This window comes from Euleptes europaea, chromosome 1 (genome assembly GCF_029931775.1).
Source record: "Euleptes europaea isolate rEulEur1 chromosome 1, rEulEur1.hap1, whole genome shotgun sequence".
Lineage (NCBI taxonomy): Eukaryota > Metazoa > Chordata > Lepidosauria > Squamata > Sphaerodactylidae > Euleptes > Euleptes europaea.
In genome coordinates this window covers 116,407,757-116,428,652 of record NC_079312.1, presented here as the reverse complement: position 1 = coordinate 116,428,652, position 20,896 = coordinate 116,407,757, and the positions used below count along the sequence as shown (strand labels likewise).

General features: G+C 44.5%; 1 protein-coding gene across 2 annotated transcripts in view; it reads left to right on the top strand.

Annotated features, from left to right (window-relative positions):
* Positions 1-20,642, top strand: part of BRD4 (bromodomain containing 4) — an 85,913-nt gene extending 65,271 nt beyond the window's left edge. The window contains exons 12-20 of one of the 2 annotated variants that reach the window (XM_056857756.1): positions 9,882-9,934; positions 10,910-11,225; positions 11,941-12,480; positions 14,987-15,099; positions 15,702-15,858; positions 16,015-16,142; positions 17,375-17,583; positions 18,603-18,858; positions 20,210-20,642. In XM_056857756.1, the coding sequence (XP_056713734.1) occupies positions 9,882-9,934; positions 10,910-11,225; positions 11,941-12,480; positions 14,987-15,099; positions 15,702-15,858; positions 16,015-16,142; positions 17,375-17,583; positions 18,603-18,858; positions 20,210-20,278 (1,841 nt within the window). In that variant the 3' untranslated portion in view covers positions 20,279-20,642. The remainder of the gene's footprint in view (positions 1-9,881; positions 9,935-10,909; positions 11,226-11,940; positions 12,481-14,986; positions 15,100-15,701; positions 15,859-16,014; positions 16,143-17,374; positions 17,584-18,602; positions 18,859-20,209) is intronic. The other variant, XM_056857748.1, reaches the window with a different exon arrangement.
* Positions 20,643-20,896: the final 254 nt, after the last annotated feature.

Sequence of the window (20,896 nt, the reverse complement as noted above, 5' to 3'; positions counted from 1 at the left end):
CCTATTATTATCCTTTCTACGCCTTCTGCAGGATAGCAGCAAAGGCTTCTTTGGCATATAATGGATAAGTATTTAATATGGTATTGATGCAGGGATATGATGACTATTAAAATCTCACAGCAAATGTTAAAATAGCACTTTGCTTTTCTAAAATCTGGAACCTTACATTTTTATTTCTTCTTAGCTTTCTACCATTTCTTCAGGAGTATAATTGTTTCTATGCGATACATATTTTGTAAGGTTAAAGTAAGGTACAATGAGTTTTTTTAGGTGTTCATAAATTAAATGGGTGCATGGGTTAAACTATAAGAACACGTTTCTCATTGGTTCATCTGCCAATCAGCTCTTCGTGGCTCCTACAAATTACGTATGTTGAGGGTAGGTTGTATCAAATTATAAATGGAGCTGGACAATGATACAGAGCTAGATATTTTTTTTGCTCGAATTTTTCCTTAGACAGGTGGTATTTTAGAGCCATTCAAATTAATGAGAGTTGAATTTTTTGCCTTGACTTTGAAGGGATGTGGGTTATGCCATTCAGTTTTTGTTCCTTAGTTATGAGGAACAACAGGTGACAGTCTAAACGTATTTCTCTGCTTGAAGTTGTTGGTGGGAGCTCACAGGATTGAAGGAACCTCCATAAAAAACAATTGCTAGCACAGAGGACTAGCATGTCAGTGAGAAGGTTGTCTTCTCCATGACATCCTAGTTTTTGGGGGCTGGGTGGCAGTGGTGGTGAAGGGGGTTGTACAGATGAGCATTTGGTCATATGAGGCCCCATCAGCAGTCTCAGAAAGTTTTAAAAAAATAGGTTTACTTTGTCATCTGCTGTTGCTGAGATCTAGGTATCAAAGTGTAGGTTGCTATCAAGTCTCCTGGAAGCCCATACCCAGATTTTCCTACTTTTCCTGAAAAAGGGTGTTGAAAGTGTATTCTGCAAACATGATCTAATTCAAGCAGAGGAACATATTTCTTCAAAGAGATTGTTCAGACTGAAGTTGATTGAGTGCCAGTTAAGAGAGTTGCAGTTAATCTTTAGTAGAGGTACACTCTTCTAACCTCATTGACTTCAGTGGATTTAGAACAGCATAACTCTGTCTAGGACTATAGTAGAAGTTTCAAACTCAGAATACCTACAGAAGAGCACTAGTTTGAATCCACAAGAGGAACAAAATGAGCCCACACCATAGATTTATACCATTGTGATATGTACTATAATACCTACCATTTTTAATCCTTTTCTAAATCCTTAAATTTTGCCATTTTCACCACTGCTGCACATATTAGTGATATAGCTCAGTGAAAATATCAGAGTGCCTGGTAGTAGTGAAAAGGATGCTAGGAATTATTAGGAAAAGGGCTGAAAACAATGCAGCCAGCATAATAATATTTAATATAAAGGTATGATATGGGTGCATTTGAAATATTTTGTGTCATTGTAGTCACCCCAGCTCAAAAGTGGCAGCATAGAGCTTTAAAGGTTGCAGAAAATCAAGCAATCAAGAGACTGGATCACCTTACCTACAAGGAAAGGCTAAAATAGTAGGGTATTTTTAATTTAGAAAAAATAAGGGGGGTATTACAGAGGCTTATCAAATTATGAATGATGTACCAGAATAAATGTCTCCCATAATACTAGAACTTGGAAGTTACCCAATTAAATTGATTGGTAGGATCTCAGAAGCTAAGCAGGGTCAGCCCTGGTTAGTATTTGAATGGGCAACCTCCAAGAAATGCCATGGTCGTGGTGCAGAGGCAGACAGTGGCAAACCACCTTCGAACATCTCTTGCCTTGAAAACCCTATGGGGTCACCATAAGTCAGCTGTGACATGACAGCACAAAAAAAAAAGATTCAGGTCAGACAAAACAACTAACTTTTTCAAATAACTTGTGGAACTCACTGCCGCAAGTCATGATCGAGGACCTGTATGTTTACCTCAATGCGGCAAATAGCAGCTCTGTGAAGTTGGGGAAATCTCATAGGAAAAGACTTAAACTCCCCCCCCCCAACAGCCATGGTCCTGATCCAATCAGATCCCTATATGTGGTCTGTTTGAAAGGAAGAAAAGTACTTGGGAGCTCATACACAGAACTCCCAGCGCTTTGCCTGGCTTGGTCCTTCTGCTGCAGATCAACCTAGTGCTCTGATTTGGGAACATTTTCAGCGAATACATGCTTAGGTGCCAGTTGAAGAAAGAGAACACTTTTTACTTACTTACAGTACAGCATTTAAACAATGGCTAAATACCCAGTGCCATACAGTATAACTTGCTAGATCTCAGCATACTGGGGCAACTTTACTCTGCATAATAGTTTTATCCTTCTTCAGTGGATTTCCTTTGATTCCTGAATATTGTCCTTTATTGGACAGCAGGTAGCTTTTAAGTACCTTCAATATATTATATAGACATGATTCCTCCCTGCCCCAAATCTTCAGACCCACCATGTGGATTAAGTGTTATGCAGGCTAATGGAAAACTTTGCAGAAAACGATGATCCCTTTGGCTATAAGGACTTCCACATTTTGGTTAAAGTTGTTTGCTACATGGGACGTTTCTGGGTAGACTACATCCTTTGTGATAGCTGTGACTTGAGAGTATGTGAGCACCTTCTTGTTTGTAACAGCTCTTCCCCTAGAACTTCTAAACCAGGGGTGTCAAACATATGGCCCGCGGCCAGATCCGGCCCCTTGAGAGCTCTTATCTGGCCCACGAGCCTGCCAAGGCAAACCCCCCGTCCCGATCTGAACTGGGGAGCTATGGACCGACCCGACCAAATGACATTTATGTCATATCCGGCCCTTGTAACAAATGAGTTGAACACCTCTGCTCTAAATTTATTTGTTTGTTTTGTTTTAGTTTAAAAAGCCATTTAGTGGTTTGGCTTGAAAACTGCCGAAAGGATAACGGAAGGACACTCATATGTATAGGATTCCATAGTTGCTGACCAGTTAGACCTCACATCTGTGCTGAAAAAGGCAGGTCCCACTTGCCAGAAGGCAGTGTATCCTATCCATGGAACTGATGGCCCACTTACAGGTGACCCTGCCTGATTTCATTCTATACTGCCTCATTGTAATTATTTCCTTCTGTCTAGTGGCAGAAAAGTAGAGGTCTGTGTGCTCGCACCCACTTAGAGGAATTGCATTTCAGGCTCAGGTTCCTCTTAAACAACAGGGAGTTATGTTGGTGTTTTTCACGTAGCCTAATGTTAAACTTTGCACACCTTGGAAGGTTGTGCAGTTTCCTGGTGAGCGAGAGCTTCCCGTGTTCAGCGCAAAATAGGGTGAGGCTCTGCCTACAGTGGCAAAGTGCAGATACGTCGAAATGGTTGGGTGGTGATTAGCAAGCAGCCCCCAGATAGTTTGCAAGATCACTGCGTAGCATTAAGTGTATTTAGCTTCAGCAGGGATGACTGATACCTATTTTACTCTATACTTCTTCCCCTATAAGATATTCTAATTTTTTTTGAAAGTTAAACACCACCACCAGCTGTAAATTTGGAATGTGATTGCTCCTTTTTCTGTAATGATGGATACAGGGCATACCCATACAAACTTGAGGTCTAAACGTGAAGATTTGTATTTAGAGTCATAATATAGAGCAGCAGCATTGTACATGACTATCAGTTGATCCTATTTATGTTCTTGGGATAGGGTGTGCTGCATATCTAACAAAATAAATAATGACCATGCAATAGGGAAATAGATCCAAAGCTTTCCATTAAAACATCAAGAAAACACTACCACATAACACTTCCTAATAAGCTAATCACTCAGCACCCAAAAACCTCATATTGTGAATCCCAAACGTTAAATAAAAATACAATGTTCAAGATTTAAAAAAAAATATTTTGTTCACTTTAGCATTGTTAAATTGTTCTCTCTGTTTTGCATTTGTTCCTGTTTGTTTTTACTTTTTGTGAAGAGATGGGGTAAGGGCTTGACTTTTTTGCTGGAATGTATAACTGCATGTTTTAGCAAAGCTGTAATTATGCTTTCTTTTATTCGTACGTGTGAACTGCTGGAAATGCATTTGCCAATGAATTGACTGTCTTACTGTCATTTTTATTCAGCTGTTTATAAGGCACTTCAGTTATTCTATCTTGACAAATAATTTATATAATCTGTTTTTATATTTTATCTGCATGCTCGAGATTTAACAGTAATGTAATCACAACACTTTTAAAGCAAATTGTATAGTCTCTCTATTTTTGTTCTAAAATAATAAAAATAAATAATAAATTGGTTTGCTACAGAAACTGTACCTGTTGTATAATAACTAAAACTGTAGTTTTAACTTGCCATTTCGAAATGGGGGAAAACTTTACTTTTATCACATTTTATATTATTACCAGTTAAGGTAGCTACTTCTCCAAAGGAAATCAGTTTGTAGCAATATGAAGAAAGATGTCACGTAAACTACACAGGCCCTAATGCTTCTGCGAAAGCACTGTGTTCCTAATGTACTTCAAACAGTCTTGTCTATGCAGCTGGCAAATAAAAAAAAATTCTTCACACCAGTTTCTTTTACTGAAACCTCTTAGGCTCTAATAATCAAACTAGGATCTTCTCAGTAAATTCTGATCATTTTCATTCTGCAGGGCTAAAATAAAAGCTCCCACCCCAGCATGAAGCATTTTGTTGTGTGCACAGGGCAGCAGTGGGTACCAGTTTCTCTGCACCCCTGTGCAGCCCCTCATGCCTTCTTGAAAGGTGCAAAAGGGGGGGAGTGGAAAAGCCCCCTTCCATAAGTGAAAGCAACCTCTCATATTCAAGCCATGGCCTTTACTATGAATGAATCAGATTATGTACACATGGGAAACGAGGCTTTTGAATTTATTAATGGCCTTTCTAACAAGAATGTAGATAAAGTGACAAATACATTAAAATTCAAAAAGGAAAGTTCACAAACTTTGTGGGGTATTTTTATGATTTAGTGTGAAGGCCCTGCATTCTCTGCCCTAGATTAGTGTGCTGTTGTCAAAATACTTAATAGCTTTTGTTTGTTTGAACAAACCTAGAAAACCTTCATTTGAGCAGTGTAGCAGGGGTGGCGTTGCTCGGTAATGCAGACCTCAGTGTCCTGTGCAGTAAGGAAACATGGCAGGATCTTGGCTGAATATTCATTGTTTTCACAAGTTTTTAACATTTAATTTGGAGTGAGGACTACTTAAAATATGAATCAATACATGAAATACTGACTTTCACACCATTCCTAAAAGGGGGGATAGATAGACGGCGGCTGGGAGCGGCACAGCCGTGCTGCCTCTACAGAGGTTTCCCAGCCAAAAAATAAATGTTTAAAATGCATTTAAAAACAAAACAAAACAAACTCCTCCATGGAGTTACATGGGGCTATGCCATCTATTTTGCTGATGTAGCAACACTGCAGCATAGAGTGGTGCTCCCCAGCTGAAAAGGGCTAGCTAATGTCAGCTCTGCCCCTAGGAATGACCGCCACCGGCGCCCGCTTCTGTTTTTTTGCTGTCCATGCAGCAGTGCCGGCAGCCCCGAGGCCTGTGCTGCTGTGGCGCCGGCGTAAGTGCCCCCACCCCGGCATCCATGCCACTGTGTCACAGTGCAAAGTGGCACAGGCGCTAGCGTGGGTTACGCCAGCTCCTGTGGCGGTTGAGGCCCCCCCCCTTGAGGATTGCACAAATAAGCTGCCTTCTTTTGAGGAAGGATCTAATTAGGGGATAGGTATTGTACTGCAGAGTTATGTAGGCTTGAGCATATAGACGTGTAAAAGCAATGAGTTAGAGTCAAACAGCAGTAGCAATCATTTAAGGATCTGTTTTCTGAAGCAGTCACAAGTTCACCATATATACAGATATAACTTAATGGGACTTGTAAAAATGGGGCTAATAAACATACAAACAAGAACGTAATAGCAGATATATTTGCATCTTTGATGTCTCCCAGACAGTTCCTGACTTTCACACTGGCAGAAATGACCCTTGCTCAGTTACCATCATAGTACTTTTTAGTTGGATAAACTACAACTCATCTGAAGTTTGTCAAAAGCTTCTGGTCTTTTTAAACTGGCACCAGGCCCAATTCAAAAGTTACTTTAGCCGCATTTTGTTGCCAGAATTTCTTCACTCCAGATAGAGTTCCATGCAGCTATGGCAACATCTGGAATGGATGCATACACGGCAAATACCATATTAGTGCTGCACTTGCCTTAGGGCTGGTGCTAATTGCCTAATCTGGTGGCCCCATATGGTAAGATACTACCACAACATCATGAACTTCCAACTGTGCAGAAGTCATTTGCAGCAGCAGCTGTACTTGAAAATGAATTGGTCTTTAGAAATGCCCTACCAAAACGTTTCAATATGTTGAGACCTTCCTTATTTTCTTTTCTTGATGCTAGAAGCCTTTTCTGGCTTTCCGTGGTTTGGTTTGGTTTGGTCTTGCCCCAATAAAACAGAACAGCGTGTGTTCTTTCTGAAGTCTGCTTTCCTTTTCCAACAGTACAACTTGGTGACTCTAGACTGGGAAAGCATGATGCAAATATGGTAAAGGTAGGTTAGCTTATTCTTAGAGAAACAGGGTATATTTAAGAGTGAGAATTGTTAATATCCACATGTTCTGTTGCTTAGATTTTGAGCAATTTGAACAATAAGTAGGAACGAGATTTTAATAGCAGAAATCTCCTGTTTCATTACTTTTGTCATTTCCGTGACACCTATTATAAAAGTGAAGGATTGAACGTCATTGCAAACACCTTTTCAGGATATGGAGATAGATAGATAGATAGATAGATAGATAGATAGATAGATAGATAGATAGATAGATAGATAGATAGATAGATATGCACAAGAGTTCTCAGTGGAGTCTCTGTTTTGATAAATTGGCCATTGACTGTAACACTTATAATTAATCTAGGATGGAGGAACTCCTTGAGAAATCTTAAACATTGAACACATTTGCAAGCTAGGCTCTGTGGCTGGCATGAACAAGGTTTCTAGGTTGGGATACTGATGAAAGACCACACCCATGTTCCTGTGATCCCTTAGTGATTTCTGTTGAGGATGGAGAAGGTTGGTGCCAGTACGGTAGCCCAGAAACAGCTGGGTAAATCCGTGTATGTTATTTTCTTTGAGGCTTTGTGATAGAGACATGAAAAGTGGTGAATACATTTGGATTCACAAGTTGGATTTAAAAGGCTTAGCTCTTCAATCTAAAGACTGGAGAGTCTGCCCTTGGTATGTGCTACAATTACAAGCTTAGTACCTATGCACTCTCCATAGAAGTTACTGGTGCTATCTCCCAGCATGGCTCTCATACAGGAGACACTTACTTGGTTTCTTTGAGTGAGCCAGTCTGGAAGCCACTTCTGCTGGGGCAGTTGTAGAGAGAGGTCTAAGTGCAAATGCACACTCAAAACCTTTGGAGTTCAGCCATAGCTTTTTTGCCTCTTTTTAATCTGCTTAGTTCCCCAGTTGTAAAATAGCATTACTGCATTTCTTTTTTGTGTAGTTCTTTTTATCCTTGGAAAGGGAATACTCTATAATATTGCTAAAAGGGTTACTAGGCTTGTGTATAGCACCATTCTACACACATGAACATGTGGACATGCATCTTTTTGTGTTATTTATCTGTCATTCTTTATGGTCTACATAGATGTTTTATGTTAATCTTTTTAATGCCCTTATGATAGGCAGAGTACTGAGGCATTACTGGCTACTTGGAAATCGACATAGCTAAAATCTTATGAAGCTGTATTCTCAAAAGTTTTCTAAAGCAGGTTTAACTGTGAGCAGTAATGGCGAATTTTTATAGCAGTGCCTATATGTTTTCTGTGGCTGGCGCCTACTTGTTTTCCAGTCTGTTCACATTCTGAGCCACTGTGAACATCTTCAGACTTCCAAGTTCGTTCTCTCAGCAACAACTTGACCGGTAAAATCTGTGTTCTACATTGCTGCAAAAAAAGTATTGGGATGCATCTGTGGGCTGGGTCTTATAAACTCCCTTCTGCTAAAACAAGGAATTCTGCTTTGGAGGCTGAAGTCTTTGTCGTGTAGATGCCAGACTCCTTCCTTTGCATAAGGAAGTTTTGGTTTCAGTCCTTCTTTTATGACATGTTGTGTCCTTGAAATTGCAGTTGAATGAAATTTGGATATCACTAGTTGGCACTATGAAACGCTTCCTGTAGTTTGAGATTTGATGCTAAGGAGCCTTGGGGACTCCTGAAACTGGCCATGGAAGCAGATAGAGCTCTTTCGGTTGCATTTTCCCAAGAAAATAATGTACAGCTGCTAGATCGTAAGCCTTTCATAGTAAAAGTAGTATTGGTATAGTTGATGTTATTTGTAAAAAAAATTAGTCTCCATTTCCGTTTTAAATTTTGTGCAACACTGAAGACGTTCTTTGCATGCCGTTCTTATCAGATAGTCACTGAAACGCACTTGACAGGAATATCTGACATTGGGCACAAGTAAATCTGGGTCTGAGTTGCGTCAGCCTTAGCCGCAGAGAGATCTGATCTTAAAACCTTACAAAATCCAGATATCAGCGGACTTGGGAAGAGAGTTAGAGAGTTTCCTGTTCTCTTTTACCTTTTCATGCTAGGCAAAATAGACCTTTATTCAAAAACCAGCAAATTAAAAGTAGAAACTGAAGAGTTATTTTAGCAGTAAACTCACAGAATAGGTCCATACTATTTGGCGTTATGTATAAAAGGTGAACTAAGGCAAATTAAAGACGGAGGAGTTGTGAAACTGGATGGCCTGTAGGACATAATCCATCTGTATATGTTGGCATCAACTGTAAGGGAAATTCTCTTGCATCGAAATGTCTCTCAGCTTATCCCATGTGATTTCATTAGTTTTGTAGGCATTATTTTAAAGGTTACCATTAAAATAACCTATTCCCAAGATTTCGGTCTACTGTTCATGAGGAAAGATGGGGATTTACAGTGGCTTTCTTTTCCACAGCAAACAAATAGAATGAAAAGGATATTTTCCTGTCTGGAAAAGACAATCTCTTCCTTTTACCTGTGCTTTAACTTGGCTAGTTTTTGTTAAACTGAGCCATGAGAACAAGATCAGCCAGAAACCATTGTGCAAGAGATGAATTGTTCAAGGATAGCCAGCCCTTCCTGTCCGCATCTAGCTAGATATGGCTTGGTTATCTCAGCTTCTTCAAAAAGGAATGATGTTTATGATGCAAGATGACCTAAGCAGAGTTATAGCTACTGCCTTCAGTGGATATAAACCCCCTTCTAGTACCAGAAATCTGTCAACCTCAGGAAGGCAGGGTGATGTTAAGGTGTTTCTGGGGCATTTTGCTGCGCCATACAAAGCTTAAACAAACATTGTAGGAAGCCTTCTTGTAACACTTGCTGATTACAATTCCAGCAGCCAGCATAGGGGAGGTAATTCAGAGCCCTTAATTCAATGCAAGCCAGTTGCTGTTGTTTTTATTATATTGTTTAGCAATGTCCAAAGAAAATATGGAGGGAAGGCTTGGTAAATTATGTTCTGGTTGGAGGAAAAATACCCATAAAAGTGAGCACAGGTTTTGCTTTCTTTCTCTGTTTTAGCCAAACAGCTTGCAGAAGCCAGCTGAGTTGGAAATATTTCTTATAGTCTTAAGTATTTGGAGTTTCTGGTTGGCTTTACTTTCTGCATGTGTGTGAAACAGGATCATATTCAGGCATTTCCTCTAAGTTCCAAAGAAGAGTTTTGACTGCATTTATGTTGTGGATCAGCCTGACTCTGGACAGTGTATAGAAAACCTGGGATATACCAAACCCAGTTTTCCTACAGGCATCAGAACAATTAATGTTGATTTGACTGCCATCATCATAAAAGCAACTTGAAAACCTGCTAAGCAGTGCCCACATGATAATTGTTTGTTCTTTTTCCACAGAAATGCCCCCAAAACTTAAGAAAAAAGGACATTGTGGACGAGAACAAAAGAAGGTAAGGTTTTCGTTTTTGGAGATGAGATCTCCCATGTGACAGATCACTCTTGAGCATTAGGTAGATCTTTCAACCAAAAAAAAAAGCCTATTCCTTTGAGTCCAAGAGACAGAGCTCAGCTTTGCTCTCTTCTTCTTGAGAGGTCGGTTTGCTTCCCTGGCCAAGATGTATCTAGTATCCTAGAGATGTTTTTTTTTTCAGTTGAAAGTGGTGGAAAATAGAGAATAGTTCAAGCAAGAGAGGCTTTTGCTACCAGAGATTTCCCCTCTCTTAATTGCCCTTAGAAATCCTGTTGCTGTAAGTCCATGAAACTCTTCAGCTAGTTTAGTCATTCATTTGCTGCTGGCTGAGGGTGAAAGCCAAGCAGCAAACTGTGTCTTCCCCTCTCTATTATTGTTCCCTGAAAGAATCTCTATGTACATTTTCAACTTTTTGGCTGCTGAAACCAGCGTCGTTTATTTGGGGAGCCAACAATGTTCTCCCCCCCAAATCATGAGTTTTCCCATCCCAAACCCAAGGTTCACTGTTCTGTGATACTCTTGCCAAGGGGGAAGCTGCATGCACACATGTGTGATGATGCCCCAGATGTTTTATAATCAAAGGCCACTTTAGGAGAGCAGCCATGGGAGAAAAAGGGCACATAACCCCTTTTCAGCTCTCTGATTTTCCACCGCCAGACCCCATGCTGCTGTGAAGATCCAGTTTAATGTTCACCTTTGCGAACAGGCAACTGCCACCTGGGAAGGGGTGATAGTGGAGGGCAAGAAGTGAAGCAGGACACTGGGTGGGGAAAGGGTGTCGCGGCATCCTTACCCTCTGCTTCTCCGGGCAAAAATTCCCCCTTCTCCACAGAAGCTTTTGTTTCCGGGTCTTTGTGTGTGACCCATAGCTCGTCACTTAGAAATAGGATTGGGCTGCAGAGGAGGGCCCCAAAAAGTGTCCTGTCGACTTTTATGATCCGTTTCTTTCCCACAGCATCACCATCACCACCATCCACAGGTGGTGCAGCAGCAGCAATTGCAACCCCAGCAGCAGCTGCCGCCGCCGCCGCCGCCGCCTCCTGTCCCTCAGCAAGTAGCTCCTCCAATCAAGTCCTCTCCTCCAGCTTTTGTTCCAGCGCAGATCCCAGTTATGGAGCATCCGCTCCCGGGGAACATGTTTGACACTATCTCACATTTCACTCAGCCTATTATGCATCTTCCTCAACCAGAGATGCCGCCCCATCTCCCCCAACAGCCTGAGCACAGCACTCCTCCTCACTTGAATCAGCATACAGTGGTGTCCCCTCCAGGTGAGCAGACCCCCAAGTCACTTGTTTGGATCATGCCCTTTGGCCTTAGAGCTTGGTGGGGAGTTTGCGCATCTGTGTTGCCTAAAGCAGTATATAGGAAAAAGGGGGTGAGGGTATAGGACGAAGAGGTGTTGTCCTGGCAGGGTTAAGATATTAAATATGGAATATACAGTGCCCTACTATACGGGGCCCTGACCTGGATGGCCCAGGCTAGCCTGATCTCGTCAGATCTCAGAAGCTAAGCAGGGTCGGCCCTGGTTAGTATTTGGATGGGAGACCACCAAGGAATACCAGGGTTGTTATGCAGAGGAAGGCACTGGCAAACCACCTCTGTTAGTCTCTTGCCATGAAAACCCCAAAAAGGGGTCGCCATAAGTCGGCTGCGACTTGAAGGCACTTTACAGACACACACTATGCGGGAGCTTCTTTTCTTGGCCTGCTGGGCAGAGGGGAAGCAATGCAGGGTCTCTGAATAGTTGTAGAGCTGCATTCTGTGGGTTCCGTATTTTTTTCGTTTGATGTTAGAAAGGGAAAGCAATATTAGAGAAATCTCTGTGCACATGGGGGCAATTCAGCCTTTCAAGACGCTCCTTGACTCGGATGCGGCCTGCTCTGCACCCACAAATGGCAGACCGGTCCAAGGCAGCGCTTGTTTATGGGGGGGGGGTCTCTCTCTCCGTGCCACCGTCTCTGATTGCCGTCTTTCCTTCCCCAGCTTTGCACAACGCCCTGCCTCAGCAGCCCTCCCGACCCAGCAACCGAGCCGCAGCACTGCCCCCCAAACCCTCTCGGCCTCCGGCGGTCTCGCCAGCTCTCAACCAGCAGCCCATGCTCCCCCAGCCTCCCCTTCCCCAGCCTCCCCAGGTTCTGCTGGAGGACGAAGAACCTCCCGCCCCTCACCACAACCTGCCCCTGAGCAACAGCCAGATGCAGCTATACCTTCAGCAGCTGCAGAAAGTGCAGCCACAGACTTCTCTCCTCCCTTCAGTGAAGGTCCAGTCGCAGCCGCAGCCCCCCCTGCAGCCCCCCGCTCACCCTCCCGTGCAACAGCTGCAGCATCAGCCGCAGCAGAGGCCAGTACATATGCAGCCCATGCAGTACCCTTCCCATATCCCTCCGCCTCAGCCGCCTCCGCAGCAGCACCTACCCCCACAGCAGCAGCAACCGCAGCCGCCCCAGCAGCCGCCGAAGCCCCAGCAAGTCATCCAACACCACCCATCACCGCGGCATCACAAGCCGGACCCCTATTCAGCCGGTGAGTAGCCTCACGTGAACAGAGCTTAAGCTCATGAGGGGCGGAAGGGTGGAGTGCCTCTCCAGGAACTTCAATCGGCCACAGCTTAGTTTAGTTTAGTTTATTGTTGTTACGGTCATAGACCAGCACAGATCGGCCACAGCAAATGAACGCTGAACGAGTGGATAACAACATCCGGCCTTTTGTGGGAGGCTGCTCTGCTGTAAGGCTCACAAACAGCTTCTGAGGTTTTGAAGTGTGCTCAGCAGGCGCAAGCTCATTGAAACCCATGTTAAACCTGCACACATTTACAGAAATATATACATACATGGGTTTCAATTGACCACTGATGAAGGCCAAGTCTGGTATGTGGTTATAGATATCAACCTTAGGAAATGCCATTGTGCTATTTTAATGTTTTTAAATAATTTTAATCTTGACATAGCGCTTCTAACAGGGATGCCTTGTTAATGAGGGAACTAGCTTGTTCTCGGTTGCTTCAGAGACCAGGACACAGAGTAATGGATTTAAACTTAGAGAAAAGCGATTCCACCTAAACATTAGGAAGAACTTTCTGACGGTGAGGGCGGTTCGATGGTGGAATGCTTCCTCGGGGAGGGGGGGTGGAGTCCCCATATTTGGAGGTCTTTAAGCAGAGGCTGGATGGCCATCTGTCGGGAGCACTTTGATTGTGGGATCCTGCATGGCAGGGGGTTGGACTGGATGGCCCTTGTGATCTCTTCCAACCTTGTGTGATTTTGTGATTTTTTTGATTTTAACAAATTATATTTGTTATAATGGTGTTTTTCTAACAGCATTTCTGTTTAGGTTTCCATCTGATGTTTTTTCTGGTTTGATAGCATTAAACTAACACTGCATTCGATTTGTTTGATGGTCTATGACTTCAAACAAAATGATGATGATACTAACACTGCATAGTTGCAAAAAGATCACCTGCAAAAGGAAAGTTCATATTGTCCAGCAGCCAAACTAGTGACGAACAGTGAAGCTTCTGAGTTTCCACTGCTGTCTGTACAACCAGCCAGCCCCCCACTCAGTGCTTCCCTTGGGAATGTTATTGCTCATTCACTATTTCCAAGAGCCCTCCCCTCTCGTTGCTTACAAAATCCAGATGAGCCATGTACCTCCATCCAGTTGTTGTTATAGAGCAGCAGAAGATTCGTCTGTGCCTTGTCGGTGCCAGTGTGTAGATTTTCTTTGGCGTTTTTTTGGGGGGGACAGCTGAAGATAATGCCCTGACCTGGATGGCCCAGGCTAGCCTGATCTCGTCAGATCTCAGAAGCTAAGCAGGGTCAGCCCTGGTTAGTATTTGGATGGGAGACCACCAAGGAATACCAGGGTTGCTGCTAGAGGAAGGCACCGGCAAACCACCTCTGTTAGTCTCTTGCCATGAAAACCCCAAAAGGGGTCGCCATAAGTCGGCTGCGACTTGACGGCACTTTACACACACACACACAGCTGAAGATAATACCAGAACAACGCACACTTACTTGCTTTCAGTACTGCCAGCCACATCATCTTAGTATTTCTTCTCCATTAATGATGAAGGAGGGCCTTTCCAGACAGTGAAGCAGTCTGTTGCCTCAGATTCGTGATATAGCAGTTTGGCCAAGAGACAAAACAGGGCCATGCTAATCAGAGTTATACCCTTCTAAATTCATTGAAGGATGTAATTCTTAGGATTGCACTGTAAACAGTGGACCAGTTAAAATCTCAGTTTAGTGACAAAACTCACTGGTGGGCTTAGGCAAGCTATTCTCTCTCCGTCTCCACTTCCATCTACAATATGAGGATATTTTAGGGCTTGTTGTGATTAGATGAAAAGCACATCAACATTGAAAGCCCCATATACATGCTAAATAGTGTTGTAGTGGTTAAGAGTGGTGGTTTAGTGGTTAAGAGCGGTGGTTTAGTGATTAAGAGTGGTGGTTTGGGGCGGTGGACTCTGATCTGGAGAACCGGGTTTGATTCCCCACTCCTCTACATGAGTGGTGGATGCTAATCTGGTGAACTGGGTTGGTTTCCCCTCTCCTACACATGAAGCCAGCTGGGTGACCTTGGGCTAGTCACACTCTCCCAGCCTCACCTATCTCACAGGATGTCTGTTGTGGGGAGGGGGAGGGAAGTTGATTGTAAGCCGGTTTGATTCTGCCTTAAGTGGTGGAGAAAGTCGGCATACAAAAACCAACTCCTACTCCTACTCCTCCTTCTTCAATAACAACTTAAGGCATTTGTACAAATGGAGCTAAATTAGGCCTCTCCCATTGTAGCATGCTCTGGATAAAATATCAGCCACAGATCACAGGTTTATTCTCCCGAAACAAAAAAGGAGACTTAACAACATTTATTCCAGCGTGAGCTTTCATTTTCACTAGACCTCTGCTTGGTTTTGCTAAAATAGCCTAGCATGGCTGCTACTCTGGAATGATCCTTCCCCAATGTTTGATGAATGCTTCTGGACAAAATTCAACGAGATGCTAATTGACTGATGCTGAACTGTTTCCAGGTCACTTGAGAGAAGCACCTTCCCCTCTCATGATGCATTCCCCGCAGATGCAGCAGTTCCAGGGGCTGCCACACCACTCTCCCCCGCAACCAAACGTCCAGCCAAAAAAACAGGTAATGGTCCATTGTGAATGGGACAAGGGTTTTCCCATGCAGCTTGCCCGGGCACCTTGCAAAGGGCTGCAAGTGTGGTGTAGTGGTTAAGAGCTGTTGTTTGGAGTGGTGGATTCTGATCTGGAGAACCAGGTTTGATTCCCCACTCCTCCACATGAGCGGCGGACATTAATATGGTGAACTGGGTTGGTTTCCCCACTCCTACACATGAAGTCAGCTGGGTGACCATGGGCCAGTCACAGCTGTCTTAGCGCTCTCTCAGCCCCACCTACCTCACAGGGTGTCTGTTGTGGGGAGGGGAAGGGAAGGTGATTGTAAGCCAGTTTGATTTTGCCTTAAGTGGTGGAGAAAGTCAGCATACAAAAACCAACTCTTCTTCTTTATCATCATTCCCCACTTTTGTAATAAAAAACCATTCCTTGCCGGACCCTCATGTTGGGCCTAGGCAAAGTGGAGAAGGGGATGGGCTTACTCCAGGAAAGCCATGTAAGGAAATGGTCACTAATGGGCTTTTAAAAAAATAATAAGATGTCATTTTTGTTAATTAAAAAAGAAAAACAAAATAATTGAAACTAATGGTTTTTGATGGCCTACCCTGGTAGGAACCAAGAGCAGCGTCTGTGGTTCAGTCACAGCCGATGGTAAAAGAGGAGAAGATGCAATCCCCGGTCATCCGAAATGAGACGTTCAACCCAGCTTTGCGGCAAGACCCTCCCAAGCACCCAGAGAGCATCAAGCCACCTGCACATATCCAACAGCGTGAGTAGCAACTGAGCAGTGTTGGCCAAGCCATGTGTGTTCCTTGATAGATTTGTCTACAGGAATGGGTGAAGGGGGAAACTCCTGCCTGCTGGTTGGTTTCCCATACTTATGGCCTACAGGAGGATGTTCTTACACTGATGACTGTTGTTTCAGGAACAGAGATGAAGCCAGTGGACAGTGGACGGCCTGTTATAAGACCCCCTGAGCAAAATGCACCGCCTGGAGTTCAGGACAAAGAAAGACAAAAGCAGGAACCAAAAACACCAGTTGCCCCTAAAAAGGTAACAGTCTGCTAACACTGGGAAAGGAGATTTTAGTGCTCTGGTCTTAATTGTGTCACTCATATTGTGTAGTATTTCCAGTGGCAATGGAAACCAGAGGAACTCTGTGACACCGAAGTCTTTGCTATTTGCTTTCCTGAAGATTGCCTCTGCTTCTGGAGCAGTCCATCCTGGGGTGCCTTTTACTAGATTATCTTACATTGGATGGAGCAGATTGTTTGGATCCTTTCCAGTTTGGCTTCAAGCTTGGTTGTGTGACTGAAACAGCCTTGATTGACCTGGTGGATGACCTCTACCAGGAGGTAGACAGAGGAAGTGCGACTCTGTTGATTCTCCTGAACCTCTTGATGGCTCTTGATAGCATCCATCGTAGTATACTTCTGGACTGCCTTTCTGGGCTGGGACTGGGAGTCACCTACCTAGAGGGTAGGTTTCGGAAGGTGGTGCTGGGGGGCTGTAGCTCAGCCCCTTGCCCTTTGGCCTTGTCCCCTATGTGTTTTTTATTGTTGATTTTAGTGGTTAAATAAAGATGTTCTACAGCTGAACTCGAAGTCAGTGGCTTGAGTCCCACAGAAGATTTCTGTGGACAGAAGGGTTAGTGATTTTTGCCAATTCCCCCCTCCCACTGTAAACCTCTGATCCCCCCATGCTGTTCCTGGGGTGGTCCCCTGTCTCCTAGGAACAGCATTTGGGGGGCTGCTGTCAGAGTGAGCTAACCACGCTGAACTGCTGGGCAGAATTTTAAAAATTATTTTATTTGATATAATATATTTAATTGTATATATTTTCTTTAAACTATCCTCGTGTCTCTTAAATTCCAGTAAACCCAAAATAAATTTCAGTACTGGAGCTGTGAGAGCTGGATCGCGACCACCCAGCAGAAACTGTAGCTTATTAGCTGCAGGCATGTATGTATCAGGAATTAATGGATTGATCAGCTGTGTTCTTAAGTGCTTATATCTTCTACAGTAAAATAAGACACGCTCCATGGTTTCGATAGAACCAGTTCCACATCCACATAGACAGAGTAGGGCTTTTTATAGTATAGCGCCCACTCAAAACAGCTGCAGGTAATACATTGACCCTTGCTTTTTTAAAAAGCTCTTCTGAAAACTGGGACGGTTAAGAAATCAACATTATATGGACAACGAGAATTTGAATGTCACGTTTAGCTTGGTGGTTGCAGCGACTTCTCTACTGTGTTTTGGTAATATATATTTTCCCCCCCGCAGGATCTAAAAATAAAAAACATGGGCTCCTGGGCAAGCCTAGTGCAGAAACATCCCACCGCTCCATCCTCGACAGTGAAGGCTAGCAGTGACAGCTTTGAACAGTTCAGGAGGGCAGCCCGGGAAAAAGAAGAGCGCGAGAAGGCCTTGAAAGCTCAGGCAGAAGCAGAGAAAGAGAAGGAGCGGCAGAGGCGGGAGCAGGAGAGGATGAGGTGAGAGACATCCGCCTACCTGGGGCGTGGGCTGTGCTCTGCCTGCACAGTGCTTTGCTTCCTCTGTGGATGGGCTCTGTCTTGCAATTGTAAGCGGAGGCATTAAAGCAGGAGGATAAACGTCAGCCTGTTCTTGGCTGGAGAGGCTCAGTTTTAGAAGATCTGCAGCTAACCGGTTCACCTGAAAATAAGGTGCTATGGCTGCTCTAGGACATTAGTTTCGGCTTGTGCAGAGCTGGGTGTTTGCACATGTGGCCTTTTGTTTAAAATTTGTCTGATGGTAAGAGATTTGATGAAATGGTTCTTCTGTGAGGGGCCATGGATCAGTGGTAGAGCATCTGCTTGGCATGCAAAAGGTCCCAGGTTCAATCCCCGGCATTTCCAGTTAAAGGGACGAGGCAAGTAGGTGATGTGAAAGACCTCTGCCTGAGACCCTGGAGAGCCGCTGCTGGTCTGAGTAGACAGTACTGACTTTGATGGACCGATTCAGTAGAATCACTGTGTTCAAATCCCTATCTATCTGTTTGGACCTCTTCTTTTGTCTGCAATAGCTTTCAAGGGGGGTGGGAAAAGTGGCAGTAGGGAGCCATAGTACAATCCATTGTTTTTGGTATGATTTTCTGAATTCACAGATGCTGCAGTTTGACATTGGGAAACTGGGATTACTAGTACTAGAAAGCTTCACTGTAAAGTCATGTACCTGAGAAAGCACAGTGTGGTTGTTGGCCCAGCAACAGCGAACCAATAGCATACTTTAATAGGGCACCGAAAATGATTGAATCGTTTTGTTGCCGGTGCCGATCTGCTCTAAGCTGCATGAGAAGTGAAAATACAGGATGAACCCCCTTTTTTCCCCAACAGTTTTGTATTTTAACGAGGCGTTCCTAGAATATACTAACCAGCAGTGCCTCCAAATCGGTACCCTGTTTCTGGGTAATGTGGGCGATTTCCCTGATGTGCTCTCAAAGGGATGCAAAGAACTGCTGTGTTCTAACAGTGCTTCTTGTCTTGCCGGACAGGAGTCGTGAAGATGAGGAAGCGCTGGAGCAGGCTCGCCGAGTTCACGAAGAGGTCCGGCGGCGCCAGGAGCAGCAGCAACAGCATCATCAACAGCCACCGCAGCCACCGCCGCAGCAGCAGCCACCGCCGCCAGTACCAGCGGCCGCCTCCGCTCCGCAAGCACAGAGCTCTCAGCCCCAGTCTTCTCAGTCCATGCTGGACCAACAGAGGGAGATGGCCAGAAAACGAGAGCAGGAGCGAAGGCGGAGGGAGGCAGTAAGTGGGGGTGGGGGGAGCTGCTTTGGGGGTGTGGAGGGAGGAGGGAGATGTCTGGACCACAAAGGATGCAGCGGAAGCTCCCGCGGCTGGCAAATTGGCCCCGGTCAAAGCATCATTTGAGTTTGGTCACCGTGCTCCAGACTTTTTCATTTAAGAGAAGGGTTTGAGTTTCCCCAGCTGTAAATGAGATAAAGCCAATTCTTGAACAAGGAAGAACCAACACTGTGAAGGAGAGGACACTTGGCGCCAAAAGAGCTTTTCCTAGAAATAGTGATGAAGTGGCCTGTTCACAGAAACTTTATTTCTTTTTCAAGCTCTCTTGGCTCTTTTTCTCTGTCTGAACCTCTCTTGTCTTCCCTTTCTCCCCCACCTCCACTCCTTCCTGCTTTTCTCCTTTTAATATATTCTTTGCACGTAGATTGCCAAAGTCTGCTTTCTGCAAGCACATAGAAACGTTCTCTATATACCCGCTGACATTTAACCAGATCCTTTCCCCCATGCTCTGTGCACTGACCGCTGTCCTGTGCCATGGGGCCACTCCTCCCTCCCCCCTGTCTCTTCTCTTTTGTCTCACCTTCTCCTTCTCTCCGTACCTCTGTCTGCACTCTCACTTCAACATCCCATGGCTTCTCAGTCCTCTATACCCTTCTGCCCCTCTTCTCTGAGTGTACTAAGACAGTAAAGAGAGTCTTGTAACTCAGAATCCTTGAACAACAGTCATTGGACCGGTTAATCCTTGTTAAGGAAGCCTGCTATGATTTCCTTAGCAGAGCCTACGGTCATTCTTATAACTGACTTGAGAATTTATTTATATTTCCAATTTATGACCCGCCTTCATTCCCAGCAAGCCAGGCTCAGGGCAGGTAACAGTAGTCCTTTGTGCAAGCACCCCCATGGGGTGACGTCACATCCAGACATTTACTAGACACACTATGTTTACGGGGTGCTTTGCCATGCCCTTCCCCAGTCATCTACCCTTTACCCCCAGCAAGCTGGGTGCTCATTTTACCGACCTCAGAAGGATGGAAGTCTGAGTCAACCTTGAGCCGGCTACCTGAAACCGATTTCCGTCGGGATCAAACTCATGTCGTGAGCAGAGCTTTTGACTGCAGTACTGCAGCTTACCACTCTGTGCCACAGGGCTCTCTTCAGTTCGGGTAACAACCTTTAAATCCAGCAGAAGGGACAGTGAACCCAGCCAGTTGTTGATCCTGCCAGGCGAGGATGAGCGATATAGCGGGTGCTTCCTTTTTTTCTGGCTGTTAGTTATATGAGTATGTCACCTCTTCAGATGTCACTTCTTCAGATTCCAATGACTGTTAACGTTCCCTTCTCCTCTCTCCTCCAGATGGCAGCTACTATCGACATGAATTTCCAGAGTGATTTGTTGGCAATATTTGAAGAGAATCTTTTCTAATAGCACCTGGTTTTCTTCTCTTGACTTAATTTCCCGGCAAATCTTTGACTCTCCGTAGTGTTGTTGGTGGCTAGGAGGAGAGCATTCCTGCAGCCCTTCTGCATGTACGACAGTCGCGGCCTCCGAAGAATCAGCAGAGTCTGCCTTACAAGTTGACTTTCTTCCCCACCCCTCGCCTCACCGAAGAAAGAGAGACCAAGACGCAAGCCAACTCTGTTGCTGGGTTTGAGTCGGTGGACATGCAGTCGCTGGAAAGGGTTGCCCCCCTGATCACTTGATAGTCTCTATGCCAAACTTACTTGCAGTATATCCAGGACTTTATGCTGTTCACTCCTTTTCTATTCGTAAGAGTTCCTAGTCACAGAATGTCTGTGGCCCAACAACGCTTTTGTGCTGGCAGCGCAAGGCGCTCTGCATTAAGAGGCTGTGTACACGAAGACCCTGCCTGGGCTTCAGCAGGGAAGACACACAAGCTGTTTTCTGGTCGTTTCCAACACTGGCTTTGCCTTTAACTAAACTCCCCACAAGCCTTTAGCTGGGAGCCATTCTCTGTAAGTGTTCGCTTGTGAAAAAGGGAAATAATTTAGTGGAGGTGTCAAGTGTAACTGGCCATTTGAG